Source organism: Osmerus eperlanus, chromosome 13 (assembly GCF_963692335.1).
Source record: "Osmerus eperlanus chromosome 13, fOsmEpe2.1, whole genome shotgun sequence".
In the NCBI taxonomy this organism is placed as follows: Eukaryota; Metazoa; Chordata; class Actinopteri; order Osmeriformes; family Osmeridae; genus Osmerus; species Osmerus eperlanus.
In genome coordinates this window covers 8,889,817-8,904,834 of record NC_085030.1, presented here as the reverse complement: position 1 = coordinate 8,904,834, position 15,018 = coordinate 8,889,817, and the positions used below count along the sequence as shown (strand labels likewise).

The 15,018-nt window shown below is 45.8% G+C and overlaps 2 protein-coding genes across 2 annotated transcripts; both read right to left on the bottom strand.

Moving 5' to 3' along the window:
- Positions 1 to 478: 478 nt before the first annotated feature.
- efemp2a (EGF containing fibulin extracellular matrix protein 2a) lies at positions 479 to 9,509 on the bottom strand. The gene is made up of 11 exons (XM_062476678.1): positions 9,338 to 9,509; positions 5,343 to 5,603; positions 4,878 to 4,926; positions 4,547 to 4,759; positions 3,808 to 3,930; positions 3,432 to 3,548; positions 3,185 to 3,304; positions 2,922 to 3,041; positions 2,663 to 2,789; positions 1,879 to 2,074; positions 479 to 1,724 (listed from the first exon to the last, which is right to left on the bottom strand). The coding sequence occupies exons 2-11, from the start codon at positions 5,442 to 5,444 to the stop codon at positions 1,563 to 1,565; spliced, it is 1,329 nt and encodes a 442-aa protein (XP_062332662.1). The 5' UTR covers positions 5,445 to 5,603; positions 9,338 to 9,509; the 3' UTR covers positions 479 to 1,562.
- A 1,227-nt stretch (positions 9,510 to 10,736) lies between these two features.
- fibpa (fibroblast growth factor (acidic) intracellular binding protein a) lies at positions 10,737 to 14,441 on the bottom strand. The gene is made up of 11 exons (XM_062475992.1): positions 14,124 to 14,441; positions 13,877 to 13,961; positions 13,539 to 13,737; positions 13,091 to 13,217; positions 12,884 to 12,984; positions 12,586 to 12,719; positions 12,308 to 12,416; positions 11,900 to 11,963; positions 11,620 to 11,706; positions 11,421 to 11,518; positions 10,737 to 10,975 (listed from the first exon to the last, which is right to left on the bottom strand). Exons 2-11 carry the CDS (start codon positions 13,959 to 13,961, stop codon positions 10,906 to 10,908), a joined length of 1,074 nt encoding a protein of 357 aa, XP_062331976.1. The 5' UTR covers positions 14,124 to 14,441; the 3' UTR covers positions 10,737 to 10,905.
- Between the last annotated feature and the right edge of the window lie 577 nt (positions 14,442 to 15,018).

Genomic DNA, 15,018 nt, shown 5'->3' with positions numbered 1-15,018 from the left:
AGCCAGCACAAAGGAAGGTAGTGGACGATAAAATTAGGGGTTTCCCCACTCTTTTTCCCTACAACTTTTTTCACAGGGTCCACAGAAACGGTTTTGTTCTGTATTTGGATGAACAATACTCCGTCTAATCCTTTATGAGCTGAGCCGTTGTCTCTGTTTAGCCAGTTGCTCCTGTGTCCTATATTCTTCCAGCGCTAGAGGAAGCCTGGTCATGTGTTCAGCTGTGGGGAAGAGCATCATGAGCCAAGTGAACCTGGGGGTTAGGTGGAGGAGAGAAGCCAGCTATCTCGCGTAGGTCAGCTGGCTGTGATCACACCACTGTGAGTGAGATGAAGACAGACGGAGGGGATGGTGAAACAGAGGTTAGGGCCGGATGAGATGTTGGGACGTCTACAGAACAAGAGAGATATAACGACAGAGACCGAGAGAGATAGCGAGAGGATGTGAAATAATTGCAGTTTAAAGATGATAGCAGAAATGTCCAAATGTTTTGTTTTATTTCGTATCACTTCCTGTATCCCCCCTCAAAATACAACCTAATAATCAGTAATGGGACAAAACTACACATGGTAATGATTGAGAGTTAGAGTTTTGGGTCAGATTCAGGAGAGGGGCCTGGGGCGGGCTGGAGGAGGAGGGCTGAGCTCAGTGGTTATTGAGTCATGGATGAGGACAGTGAAACCTGCTACAGAGGGAAGGATAGAGCATGAAGATGAAAGATGGAGTGACTGTTTGATGCAAAACTAGACAGACTGGAAATGGGAATGGCAGATAATGATGATAATGGATAATGGATAATGGATGATGAGAGATGCTGGTGATGATAGAATGGAGTCTTTCACTCGAGCGGAGACATCGACTTAACACATTTTGGATGGAACTTTATCTCCCTGCTCACATAAAAAAAATAATGAATTATGCATTGCATATTGCTCTCGTTCACATTCACCATAGGGCGATGTGCTGTGACAGGTGTTCTGTGGAATGAGACACATTGAAAAACAGGCATAGAGGAGTGGGAGGGTGAGAGGCTGGGAACTGAAACAATATGTATGCTGATGATCTAAATACGCAGTGCTGGACTCGATCCCAAACACATATTTTAGTCATACAAAATCCTGTTTGTTTTTATCTGCTATTACTCTCCTCTACGGGTGTGGTTTGACAAAGGGTGTGGGATGTACTTTGCAGATCACAGAACAGCAAAGACATACAAAAGTGGGCCATATTTGAACAGTGACAGGTCTTCCTTTAGTAAACTGAGTGGGCTGTCACACCTTCAATTCTATACGATTCCATGTACTCTTTCATCTCTTGTCTCTTTTTCTCTCTCTCTCTCTCTCTCTCTCTCTCTCTCTCTCTCTCTCTCTCTCTCTCTCTCTCTCTCTCTCTCTCTCTCTCTCTCTCTCTCTCTCTCTCTCTCTCTCTCTCTCTCTCTCTCTCTCTCTCTCTCTCTCTCTCTCTCTCTCTCTCTCTCTCTCTCTCTCTCTCTCTCTCTCTCTCTCTCTCTCTCTCTCTCTCTCTCTCTCTCTCTCTCTCTCTGTCACTGACTCTCCTCCCCTCTAGAAGGCATGAGGCCCTACATAGATGGAGAGCCGCAGGGCGGAGCTGGTCTGGTAGCTGAGCAGGGGATTAACCGACACCATCTCCAGGTCCAGTGTGTACTCTCTGGGTCCAGTCACAGCATGAGCCAGAACCAACATGGCGCTGATGTTGTTGATTTGCTAAAGGAGAGACACAGGGAGATCATTTGAATGGGGATCACTGAACAATGAGTAAGGCTCATTTGGAGGACACTTATGTACATTGTTGCCCCAGAACTGTAACAGCAGGGGACGCTGCAGTGCCTTGAGGCACCGTAACTAGCACGGGACTCACCCTTATGTAGAAGTCCCCGTTGTCGTCCCCGGAGCGGATGCGGAAGGTGTTGTAGGCCCCGGGGTAGACGCTGGTGGCCTGGATCTGGAAGATGTCAGAGGGGACGGAGCGCTCCGAGGTGATGCTCATGTAGCGGTGGACGATGGAGAAGGGCATGTCTCGGCAGGCAGGCTTGGTCACAGGACACACACAGCGGCTGCAGGAACCAGGGAGACAGGATGTGATCATGAGCCTCCTACATGGCTTACTGTACATCTACATGACATGCCACATATGTATGAATATGTGGAAGTAAATAGCTAATTGACCTTTCCAAAAATCTTATTGAAAACATTTTGTACTTTAAAATAGTACAGTCATATGTTCAATGTTACGTCAAAACAGATTAAATGTCCGATGAACTAGATACAGTGAAAAGTGTAATTCACAACAGTACCACAAGAGGGAATGCATTACATTGTGCTTAGCTCTCCATTCAAAAACTAAGACAGATGACTTACAACAGTATCTGAATATGTTTCATGCCAAAATACACTGTGTATTATTGCCTGTCCCACACATGTTGGCAATTTAACACTTGTTTCAGCATTCTAATAGGTTTCTAATTGTCCTGGCACACTTTAGCGGGAAAGGTCACTGAATTGGACATAAACATGGAAAAAGAAATTGGAGCAATCTAAGAAATTATTTGGGGCTTTGCTGATCATATTTAGAGATTTGGGTCCAGGGCATAGTTTAATAATGGGGAAAAGATGTGTGTTTGTGAAGAGAGAGAGAGACTCACTTGTCAGACACTTGCACGTATGGGTCCTGGCAGCGGTTTGTGTCCACACACTGATAAGCTCCGTGGATGTTTACACAGGTCTGTGTGTCCGTACATTGGTGTACACCCGTCTCACACTCATTTATGTCTAGGTGGGAAAGACAATAAGGGCCAGACAGACAGACAGACAGACAGATATGAGGTTTGTTTGATGGTGTTGAAAACTAGGATGAGGAAGGGATGGAGAAGACGAGGAAGATATGAAGGACAGGTTACTCACCCTGGCACAGCCGAGTGCCCAGCAGCTGGTATCCTTCTGGGCACACACAGGAGAACTTCCCTGGCTCGTTTACACACTGGAACTGGCAGAGGTAGCTGGAGTAGCTGCACTCATCTATGTCTGCAGGCAGAAGACAACGAGGAGGTGGCTGTTTATAGAACATGGCTGTCCTTTCTTATGTACCCTTGAACCCTTGAATAATTTCATGTACCCTTGAACCGTCTAACTGTACTTAGACGGATCAAAGTACAGACTGTACTCACCGTTGCAGGCAAAGCCATCAGGCCCCAGCTCATAGCCCTGGTCACAACGACAAAGGAAGGTGCCATAAGTGTTGTAACACCTCTGCTGGCAGGGGGCGCCCATGTCACATTCGTTTACGTCTGACAGCCGAAGAAGATGGAAGAGAAGCCATTTTTTATTAATATGACGGTGTTGTTTTGGATGTTGGGATTGACTGGGATTGATTGGGATTTGCACGATGAAAACCACATAGACTTTGTGTGTCACCTATGCAGGAGCGGTTGTTCCCGGCCAGCTGGAAGCCTGGCTCACACTGACAGGAGAAGGACCCAGGGACATTGACACAGCGGTGCTGACAGTACCTGTACCTGCACTCATCAATATCTGAGAGGACAAAGAGACAGAAAGAGAGAGAGAACAGGAGAGAAAGACCACAAATCTCATTCAGACTCATTTCCACCGAGGGTGAGGTTGGGCGTGGAAATAATGTGTTGAGTCAAGTACATTTAGATGACTGCTATCCTTAAGACAATGAAGAAGCTGAAACTAATGCAGCGATTTAACATGAGTCAGACTGTTGACTAAAGTGGTTTGGTGTGTGTGTGTGGGGGGGGGGGTGTAGGACCTAAGTAGAGTGTCTCACCAATGCACTCGGTGCCAACCTTGCGGTACCCATCCGGACATTGGCAGGTGAAAGCCCCTGGAGTGTTGATGCACTGCTGGCTGGGCTGGCAGTCGTGCTCATCACGCTCACACTCGTCTACATCTGTGTGTGTGTGTTCAGACAGAAGAGGATAGTGTGATGACGAGCAGTGAGAAACCACAACATCCTAGAAGACTTGTCTGAAGCCTCATACCAAACTGTGGGCCGAGCAGACTGTGACATCACAACACCTGGCTACTGTAGCCTGTCCCCATTTTGGTCAAGCACCCAACAGCTGAGAATCTCACACAATGTTGAACAATTATTGCAGTCTCATGCATTGCAAACGAACACCAAACGCCCCCTAACCCCTAGTACAACTGTCTCTTTCACCACTCTCGGTTCTATAAAACTGAGCAGCTGTTCTCATGTGGAAATCTCCAAATTCCAGAGCTCCCTAACCACCCCCCATGCACAGATATTCAGTAGCACCCACACAGTCGACACAATTCCCAGCCCAGACTCCTGCTGAGACCACCTGTTTCTTCCCAAACTGCAGTCCTCCACGACAACGTCCCACAGTGCCATCTGTCCACCTCTGACACAGAGGCCGCCACCCACCCACCATCCTTCTCCTTCGCTCTGACCAACCCCCCCTCCCCCTCCTCTTCCCCCTCCCCTCCCGTCTCCCCCCCCCCCCCCCTTCCCACCCCCGCTGCCCTCCCCACCAGGCACTCACCGACACAGCTGTCTCCCTGGGGCTCATAGCCCAGGGGGCAGGGGTTAAAGGGCTCGCTGACTGGGCCCTCCAGGTTGGGCCCTGCCTGGCTGGAGGCCTCCGGGGCTGGGATGACAGAGGCGGAGCGGGGGAGGCACAGGTACCCCCCGTAGTGGTTGAAGCACTTCATCTCCCCCTTGCAGGCCTCCGTTATGGTCTCACACTCATTTATGTCTGGGAGGAGAGATACAGGAGAGACAGATGACGTGTCAGAAGTCCATGAGAAATAGAGTCTGTGGTTTTACATTTGTCTGGGTTTCTCGACAGTTTCCAAATCTGTGGAAAGCTATACCTTTGCAGTGCAGGGTGTGAGGATCCCATTGATACCCATCTGTGCATTCCTACAGAGAGAGAGAGAGACAGAGAGAGAGACAGACAGAGAGAGAGAAATAAATAAATAAAGGGAGAAAATTGATTATCCAGATGACCTTTTGGTAGCAGACGTTATTTTCATGTCACATCATGAGCTGCTCATTGTCCGACAGAGGCCATAATGATTCTGGCTAGAGGCCGGCCTTGTAGAGCATGTGCCCAGAGAACAGTGGCCAGATGTGAGGAGGAAGTGTGTGTGGGGGGGGGGGGGGGGGGGGCTCATGTCAAAGAAGGAAACAAGATAGAGAGGTCAAGAGCGCGTTCAGAGGAGAAGGGGGTAATGTCATCTGACTGACAAATGATGGAAATGAAATGGAGAAGGCAAAGGGAAAAGGAAGAAGAGAGCGGTGAAGACTGAGAGCGAGAAAGATTCATCCATCCTTACCGTGTACGTGTCACTTTCTGTAGATGGCTGTGAAATAGCGCTGTGAAGGAGCACAGACACACACACACACACACACAAGACTGGAACACAGATACCCCGCATGCTCACGTATTAACTGGTTGGATATGAGACACAATGGCACATGTAAACAAACACACACAAACACAGACACACTTGGACACGGTTGGTTGGTTTGTTGAGACAGGTCACAATGCCTCTGGTGAAGGTGTCGGGTTGGTGCTCAGGACAGTTCAGTTATATCTGCAGAGGAAAAAGAGAGAGAGAGAAAGAGGAGAGAAAAATGGATCAAACAAAAAAGAGATTCTGGAGTTGAGAATGTTTAGGCAGGCATCAATTCATCCTCATCATACACTGGGACGGTTTCAGCTGAAGTGAGTAAATCCACTCTCTCAATGTAACATTCAGTACAGAGCATTTAGAGGTAATTCACAGTATCACTAATTCACTAATTCATCAAACAACTTTTTCCCGAATGACGGCCAGTATGACTATTCCTGAGAGGAAGCTGCTCTCCCCCTGCAGGTGAAATGTAAACAATTACGCACACCACTCCATCCATCGGCTGAAAATGACTAAATCAACAACATGAAAATACTTTCATTTTAGCTCTTCACAGACAGGCTTCTGTTTCCACAGACCTGGTGACTATTGCTGAGACCAGGAATACACACACACATACATACACGCAGACTAGGAATGTTCTTATTTAAAAAAAACTCCTCTGACGATAACAGAAGCTACTATACAGTACAGCAGAGTCAGGCCTGTGAAAGTATACTAAATCCAGTATTATCTGCCAATTCTGGGACATTAATTTCCTCAGATTCCCTAAAAGTCCTTGGCATGGGTGTCTACTGTTAGTCTGGTTGGCACACTCTTGTATTGCAAATATCCCTGCTATGTGTCTGGGAGTTTGACATTCATAGTCCCCAGTGGTGAGGTATTCAGTGTTGAGTATCTTGAGAACTGAGACAGGCTTTGCCCCCTGTTTTCAGTGGGCACACCCCATCTATCCTCCATTTTATATTCCTGGAGAGTGAATGTATAACTGTTTAGAGAGACCGTTCTTAGACAGATAAATCCTCTATTTCAGCTAGACGGAAAAAAATTAGAAAACAGGCCAAATTCAACAACAGTAAAACATTTCGAAGTGGGCGTTGTTTGTGCAAAAAAAAACTCAAGTGAGCCTACGCTCCAGACAAAATATACGGAGAGGAACGTTATAATCGCAGCCTTCCTGATCCACACAGTGTCACCCACATACACACACAACACACAGTACCACAACTCCAAGGGGTTGATATGTTGATGGCGGCACACACAGTCTGACACACACTCCCAGGCCAGGAAAAACCCCACAGGTCACAGACAGAGTACGCACTGCTCATTGTTGTTTCACTGAGACAGACCCAAGACCACAGAGTCAAGTGGAATGCCTCACAGATGCCTACCCTATGACATCATGCTCCAGTACAATTGTAATCTTTAAAGGAAACATTTATAAATGAATCTACCCGATAAGTCGCATCAGTTGAGGAAAGCCTAAGCAATACCCAAACTTTACAGGATAGAACCCTAACTGAGATGTAAACATGATACCCATGAAACATGTATTGGTTCATAAACTTCCCTTTCTCGTGTGATAGCCACAACGATGTGCAATGGCACCGTGGTTCCTCGATGACAGAGGAAAAATATGACCTAAAACCACCAGAAAACAAACAGTGACTCCTCAAACCACCAATCCAGTCACTCCTTCGCCTCTGGCTGCGGGCAGCAAAGAGCCTGGTGCCACTGATCACTAAGTGGCAGTGGACCTCTGGAATGCCCGTGGCGAGGATGTGGCTCCAGCTCCCAAGCAGTGGTGTCCTGCCGTGGGCAGTGATTCCCAGAGTATCGGGTTCTGGGAACCCCCCCACCACCACCCCCTGTCCGCCCTCTTCCAATGGTTCACTGTAGCTGGACAGCTGGTGCCAAGCCTCCGGCCACAGGCCTCTGGCTGAAGGAGTAAAGATGCTACTGGTTCTATAACCTCTGATGTATGTCATGACTCATGACCTGGTGACTCTTTCTGTTGTTAGGAGCTTAGTGGTGATCCAGTGAGAACTGTGCATTTTGATTTACTTATTGTTTACTGTAAAGACATCATGGATTATCGATACACTATCTTGTTATATGAATGATATTGCTATTGATGTATCACCGCAGCATTTTCACATCAAAGTTCACGGAAACGTTTTATGTACATGTTGTGTTGATAACATGATGCTTTACTTGTACTGGCATTAGTATGTGTTATGGGAGACTCACATCTTCCTGAAATCCACACAGTCAGCAGAATTACCAACCAGGCAAAATATCAACAGTCATAAAAGTCCCCTCAAGGGGATGAGGCAAAACACGAAGCTAGACCACACACACAGTTATACAGGAACACATGGTCCCACACACACACTCATACACACCCACGCACACTAAATATGAGATGGCGCTGTCTTGTGATGTATACATAGCCATCTTTGTTCCGTTCTGCTCTGCGGTGCGTGGAACTGCTCTCTAACATGGTGGCCCAGGGTTCTCAAGCTGGGCTCTGCTCCTTCTGCTCCACTGAACCTGCCACAGAGAGGCCACAACCTCTCTCAACTAGAATTATTTAACTGCTGGGGTGAAAGTGTTCCATATACAGTGCAGGACAGTAACTGGTGGTAAAGTGTCCATCATAGATCATAATAAAACAGAACAGTTCCCTCTGGAGCTGGCCTGCTCTCCCATGGTTGAGGTCAGGATATGGGCAGTAGCGACCAGACAAAGTGGTGGAGGGTGGGATGGGGGAGGGGTGGGGTGGAGAGGGGGTCTATGGGCTTGAAATGATGGACTGAGGGTCAGAAAGAGAGGTCAGCCCCTTGAGGTGTGACTCTCCTCGCCAGGCCTCACTGCTCCCTACCCAGGAGGCTCCACCTGGACCCCTGCAGTCTGCCAAGCCCGACAGTCTGACACGAGAAGCTGTCAAATGTTAGCAATCAGGCATACATAAACACAGTGCTCAAATGGAGCCTTGCTAGGCACAGGAGGGGTCTGTCGGAGAACAGCCGAGTAGTGTCCTTCTCTTCTGTGATGCAACGCACAGTCAGTGTGTGTGTTTGTGCGTACGTGCGTACGTACGTACGTGCGTACGTGCATGTATGTGGGTGAGTGTGTATACACACTTGTGTTAGTGGCCTCAAGTGACACCTGTCTCCCTTGTTTAATGGGTGGTGTTTCTCTTTGTGTGGCCATATGGTAATTCACAGCTGTCTGTTACCTCTTACAGGAAAGGCAACCCTATCCAGCATTTCACTTTAACCCAAACTGACTCTGAGTCTGGCAAGTTAATTCATAAATGTAGGTAGTGGGAAGAATGAGTACACTCGAGAGACCGTGACATTAAACAGAAATAATTGTCAGAGCTCCACACACATTTTTTTACGCAGCTGGTTTGACAAATACACCTCCTCTCTATTAGTCATTCTCTCTTCCTCCAACTCACTCACTACTGAGTACACATGGCACAGGCGTACAGCAGGCATCACACGTTCTCTCTTACAACACGGTTACAAATCACACACTCTTACACACACAAACAGCACATCATACACTTGGGTTTCTCACACACACACTGGAAACTTCTGCTTTCACGTTGTTACAAGTGTGTCCAACAGTAGTCGTGAAAGTCGGGAGCACAGCAATGGTGTAACTGTGATGTGTACGGCCCCACTAGTTGCAAAATGTGGGTTAGAGGTGCTTCTCGATTCTCATCTTCTTTGTGACATACGGTAATACAGTCACACACTCACAAACGCCACCAACTCTTTTACACACAAACCTTTAGTTTCCGTCTCTCTTTTCTTTCATTCTGTCCTTCCCTCTCTCTCTCACACACACATAGACAAAGTTACTCTGAAACCAGTGTAGACCAGCTTCCATGCTCTTTTTACCTCAGTGTCCAGTTGTCTGTCCCTCCCGCAAGTCCTCTCCTGTCCTGTGGTGGTCCCTTGAGAGTCGTCTGTGTGGAGAACTGTCCTGTCTGCTCCTGCCTCTATGGCCCTGAGAGAGTGAGTGTGGAGATCAACAGCTGGAGCAGCTGAATGCCTACAGGGGAGGGATACAGAGAGGGAAAGAGGGAGAAAGAGGAGAGAGGGACAGCCCACTCCCACCCCCACCCCCCCTCTGGCCCCCTGCACTGCCATCCTCCACCCGCCCACCAACCCCCCACACTAACCCCCCAGGATGCAAATTCCTGGTCTGCGGCCCAAATTCCAGATCCGTCCAAATCGCAGGCGGAACAACAACTTGCATAGATTCACACACATTCCCCAGACACCCCCTCCTACCCTCTTTTTACCCCCTCTCAATGGTCACACAACACACCTGGTTTCATTTAAAATCACCCCCCACAGCTTCGAACTCTCTCCCCCTTTACCCATTTACCCCCCATCTATCTATCCTTACCTCCCCCATCTTTCCCTCTCTCTTTTCCACAGCCACTAACTCTCCCTCGCTGTCGTCCAATCTGACATGGCCGGATATTTATAGCTTGGAGGAGAAGTTGGTGGAATGTGGACAAAAATTGGAGCGAGAGGGGAGAACAGACACGCGTCCTCTTGGAGAAGTAGTTAGCTTATTTAACTTAAATATTTAAACTGGAGCCAGTCTCTGGGTGAAACACGGACAGACCTGTTTAGACGTAGAAGTAAAGAGCCTGGTGCAACCGTCATCATACTTCATGGAATTGTTATAGCCATTACCAGGCCAATACCTGCTAACTAACACTCCATTTTACATTTATATTAAGGCTGCACTACAGACACCATAGACCCCTTTTTACATCTACTTTGTATCAAGGTTTTCCTTATTGTAAGTATAGCTTCTCAGGCAAATACAACTCCGATATGAGCAAATGAACACTGATGTTTATCATTGCAATATGTGTCTGTATTTGTGGGATGACACTAATGACAGCTGTCATTGCAGGGGGGCTTTTATGGTAAGAAATCACACTCAATCACTCCTCAACCCCCAAGAGCTTGACAAATTGTGTGCCCCCTCCCTTTACTGCCCCCACTAACCCCCATGGCCACACACAGACACACCACAAATAACGCTCTGCTTGGTCTCAATTCATAATTCACTCTAATTTGCTCATAAATACAATATTCTGTTTACCCATATGGTTCAGTGTTGTAGAACACATGTATGACAATGACTCAAGGTCTGAAGCAAATTCAAACCATGCGCAAAACATTTGTCACTACGGCTTTTACCAAACCTTAACTACACCATGTCCTTGTATAATTATCCCTTGGTTAGTAATTATAATTAGATAATGAGGCCACCAATAGGAAATGATTTGGCTTTATTTACAATTCATGGTGTTATACAAGACACAGCAAGTATCGTGAGGGTAAGAGATAATAGTAGGAATAGTAATAAAACACTTGGAACAACGATTTTAACAAAGACAGTAGGAAGAAGAGAAGGCGCCAGGTGGAGGAGCGGACAGGGGTCAGTCGTGGTACATCTTGAGGATGCAGCTTTTTATCACTCCCATGTATCTGTCCCACACACTCTGGTGTCTGGGAGAACAAAAGAACGAGAGACAAACGGAACAGAGGAGCAATTGAGAAAGAGTGAGGGAGTATTGTGGGCTGTGTAATTACTGTTGTAATGAATTGTGGGCCATGTGCAAACAGCTTCATAATAACAACCAATCTTTATCCACTCAGGGTAATAAGGGGTCTATGTTTTAATATGGTGGTTGGATGAATATGTCTTTGTTGAGTGTGTCGCGGTGCTGGCTTGTGTAAACCGTTAACTACATTCCTGAGTGGCTGTGAGAGAAACAAGGTAACTATAGTTTCCGAAATCAGAGTGAGGTATAGTGACACCCACTGGCCAAATAGGGGTGTTTGACGTGAAATGCCTGGAGTGAAAGATGTATCTGCACTCTCTCACTGGAAAGCTGCAGCCTGTGTTCTCTGCAGAGGCTGACCGGACGTCAAACATTCTCCAAATACGTACTTGAATGTGTCCAGTATGTGGGCAGAGTTGGTGTAGTGAGTGAGGTAAAGCCTGGTATCTGCTGATGTCCATTTGTCTGACCGACAAGGCTCAATGAACTGAGAGTGAGAAAGAGAGAGATGATAAGCCTTTCCTAAATGTAATATCTATGATATATAGATGGATATTTATATACATTATAGATTCATTCATCAGGCACCTTTTCGACAAGATCAATGAAGAAATCTCGGACATCTTTTGTGTTGGTTAACTTGGCAGCGATGTTGACAAGGCCTCTAGAGAGATTCTATGAGGAAGAGACATATTCACTATGGTGGGGAAACACAAACTGTCTATAAAAAAACGTAATCCTAACACTTCCTTGAAGAAGTCAGATTTATAGCTGGTCAGCTGTATATCACCCCCTATGGGGGCATAAAACGAGGTGGTCTAGTGAGGACTGTCCAGACTTATAAAATCTTATGGTTGTTTTCTTTCACCTTGAAGTTGGCTTCCATCTCGTTAAAAGCTTTAGTCTTCCCCCGGAGAGCCGTGCACACCAGGCTGAGAACAGCAGGGAAGGGAATCAAGAGGAAGAGGATGTTGGTAACCAAACCATATCAATGCATATTTGTAGCATCACATACAATCAGAATATGAGAACGCATGTGATGGATTGTTCCTTAATGGATGTTTACATTTAGTCATTTAGCAGACGCTCTTATCCAGAGCGACTTACAGTAAGTACAGGGACATTCCCCCCGAGGCAAGTAGGGTGAAGTGCCTTGCCCAAGGACACAACGTCATTTGGCAGAGCCGGGGATCAAACCAGCAACCTTCTGATTACTAGCCCGATTCCCTAACCGCTCAGCCACCTGACTCCATCCTGACATTACAGATTCTCACACCTTTTGTGTTGGTCCAGTAGATCCTTGTCAGTGATTAGAATCTTCAGTTCCTTCAGCTCTTGTAAGAATTCCTTATCCAGATCTACATCCATATCTTCCACCATGTTATCTGAGAAAATAAACATCATGTGAACTGGTATTGCAAGTGGCATTATGGTGCTGTGATGTTTTAATTGGGAGTCTCCTAAGATAGTTCTGAATCATCAATTGATCCCGGCTAATCAGTCCATGGCTAAGGCTTCATCCAGGCCGTCAGCACATAAGAGGTGTGACCTCACCTACAGCTCCCACCGTCCACTTGTTGATGAGCTGCCCGGCACAGAAGGCAAAGTCCTGGAATGTCAAATACTGCAGCTTCCTCTTCCCCGTTTCAAAACGATTGTTGGCAAAGAAGACAATGGCGGCATAATCCCTAAAAAGAGAGTAGACAGGAATAACATTGACAAATGGTACATATTAAATTAAATAAGTATACAAGATAGGATTAACATGTCCCAAAACATTTATTTGTATTTTTATGTAACACATGTGATGTGTAAGTGTGTCTTTCCTGGGTGTGTTGTACAGATCTTTTACCTGCCCAGTTTATCTGAGAGAAGAAAATGCTGGCGAATGTTCTCCACCAGGGGTCCCTTGAGCTCTTCCACAACTTTGAAAACACGTTTGAAGTTGTCAAACTAGTAGAGAAGAAATAGAAAATGTTTGACATGTTTTGTGCATTGTCATACTCTATTTATATAACATTGATAGTTTTATGCTGTTCGAGTACATATTTTAACTCACCTGTCTTCTGCAGCTTTTCAGTGTGATTCCCGTTTTAGCACTGACATCATCCAGGTCTTTCTTGGTTCCTTTGGAGAGTTTCTTACCCAGGACCTCCCTCACAAACACACCATCAAACGTGTAGTATCTACATAGTGACAAAGAGGTGAACAAACATAGATTGTGATTTCAAGCATTCTGTGATTATGATGGTTAGGAACGATACCAATATCAAATATCCAAGACGATTCATAACTTTCGCTTGAAAGCAGAAATGGTTGCTGGAAAACCGTGAAGTTAATCCTAGAATTTTGACAGAATTGTGAGACATAACAGTGCATATATACTGCAGTAACTTCAAAAGTCAAGAGCTTGCACATGGACCCCGTAACAGGAAGGGTAGTCTACAGCAAACACAGAGATAAAGGATGGAAGGATATCAGACAGCAGAGTATCAGCAGGAGCACACCTCTCTATGAGCATGGCCTGGCGATGGGGTGGGATCTGGAACAGCAGCTGATTGCCCAGTTTAGAGGGACTGTAGAGCAGACGTTCACACATCTGGAAGGTTCTGTACTGGTCCATGGTGTCACTTAGCAGAACATCAGCACTTGCCTCACACTCTTCCAATACCCCTCCCTCCATTCGCACCTTTACAGCATCGTTCACTGATTATGGACAAAAGTGAAAACGGGTCAAATTCAAATTCCTTGTTAGACAGGTATGGTGTTTTAAGCTTACAATTTGTCTGTCTTTCATATACCACAATTATTTTTATTCCACTAAATTGGTGGATGCCATCCAAACCTGTGTATCCATCAAGCCAAAGCTGATAGACTTCCTCATCCATTATGGTGGTGTTACCCACAAACACATCTAGCTCCACTGACATCTGAGGGGAATTCAAAAGGAAAATGAAGTATCCTAGCCACAAAGTTTACGTTTTGCTTCTTGTTAATGGAACAGTAAAGTGTTGTAGCCTACTCCTTATAATTTTACTTGTACACAACAATGCCCTCTGGTGAACACATGAAGGAGACAGCAAACCACTTACCTTTGTTAAAATGTGTGACTCCAAATAGAAAGATAGCTGAGCTGTAGTCACTGCTTAAATTTCGAATACGTTAATTGAGATCATCCATGGTTCGCGTACTGCTTAAAAGCTTTCGTCGTTAGCTGTACTGTTAACTACCACTACTAGAAGCTAGCGTGAAACAGTGAGACCAGACATTTAGTTGAATTCCTACTGTCATCTCATTAAACACCGCAAACAAAGCAATTTGGCTTGCTTAGCTCTAGTACAAGGTTCTAGTGCTACTTCAGGATACTACTGCATGGAACGTCAACAAGGGCTGCACTTCCGGGTTCGAAAATGGAACAGGAAATGGAACCGGAAACCCTTTCCGCATGGAAACCAATGAGGGCACACACACAAGAAGAATATGAACTAGAACTCAAAAATACATATTAAATATTAAACAACGTTTATTATTTTTTATCTTCATCCAATAGCATGATTTGTCTTCTGATATGTTTTCAGTATGACAGGACTCCAAGACAAATAGAGATGCTCACCCCTAAACAGTTTAGGCATCAAGTGCCTTGCTTAATAGCACAATTAAGAGTAGGTTGTTATTTTGGGGAATTGATAGCAGCCTATCTGTGTGATTCAGTGGGTAAATACCTGCATGTGTGTATTTTGTGTATGGATGTTTGTTGGTGTGTGTCTGCTTTTCCTTTTTTACTCTGGAGATTAATCTCTATAAATCTCCACAAATCCCTCTGCCTGCCCCTCCCAGACAGTTTCAGCTATATCTCTCTGTGTGTCGTCCATCATCACAAAAGGTTAAAACTGCAGAGTAAACTGTCTTTTTGTTCTACACCTCTCACTGGAAACCAACCACCCTCCTCCAACTCACCGGGATTCATCCCTGTAATGGCCTAACCTC

Coding starts and splice junctions, on each gene's coding strand:
- efemp2a (XM_062476678.1), bottom strand. CDS start 5,444: ATGCGGGGTATCTGTGTTCCAGTCTTGTGTGTGTGTGTGTGTGTGTCT. Junction 4,927..5,342: donor CAGAAAGTGACACGTACACG/GTAAGGATGGAT, acceptor CTCTCTCTGTAG/GAATGCACAGATGGGTATCA. Junction 3,042..3,184: donor TGATGGCTTTGCCTGCAACG/GTGAGTACAGTC, acceptor TTCTGCCTGCAG/ACATAGATGAGTGCAGCTAC.
- fibpa (XM_062475992.1), bottom strand. CDS start 13,961: ATGTCAGTGGAGCTAGATGTGTTTGTGGGTAACACCACCATAATGGAT. Junction 12,985..13,090: donor TGAAAAGCTGCAGAAGACAG/GTGAGTTAAAAT, acceptor CTTCTCTACTAG/TTTGACAACTTCAAACGTGT. Junction 11,707..11,899: donor AGATGGAAGCCAACTTCAAG/GTGAAAGAAAAC, acceptor TCTTCCTCATAG/AATCTCTCTAGAGGCCTTGT.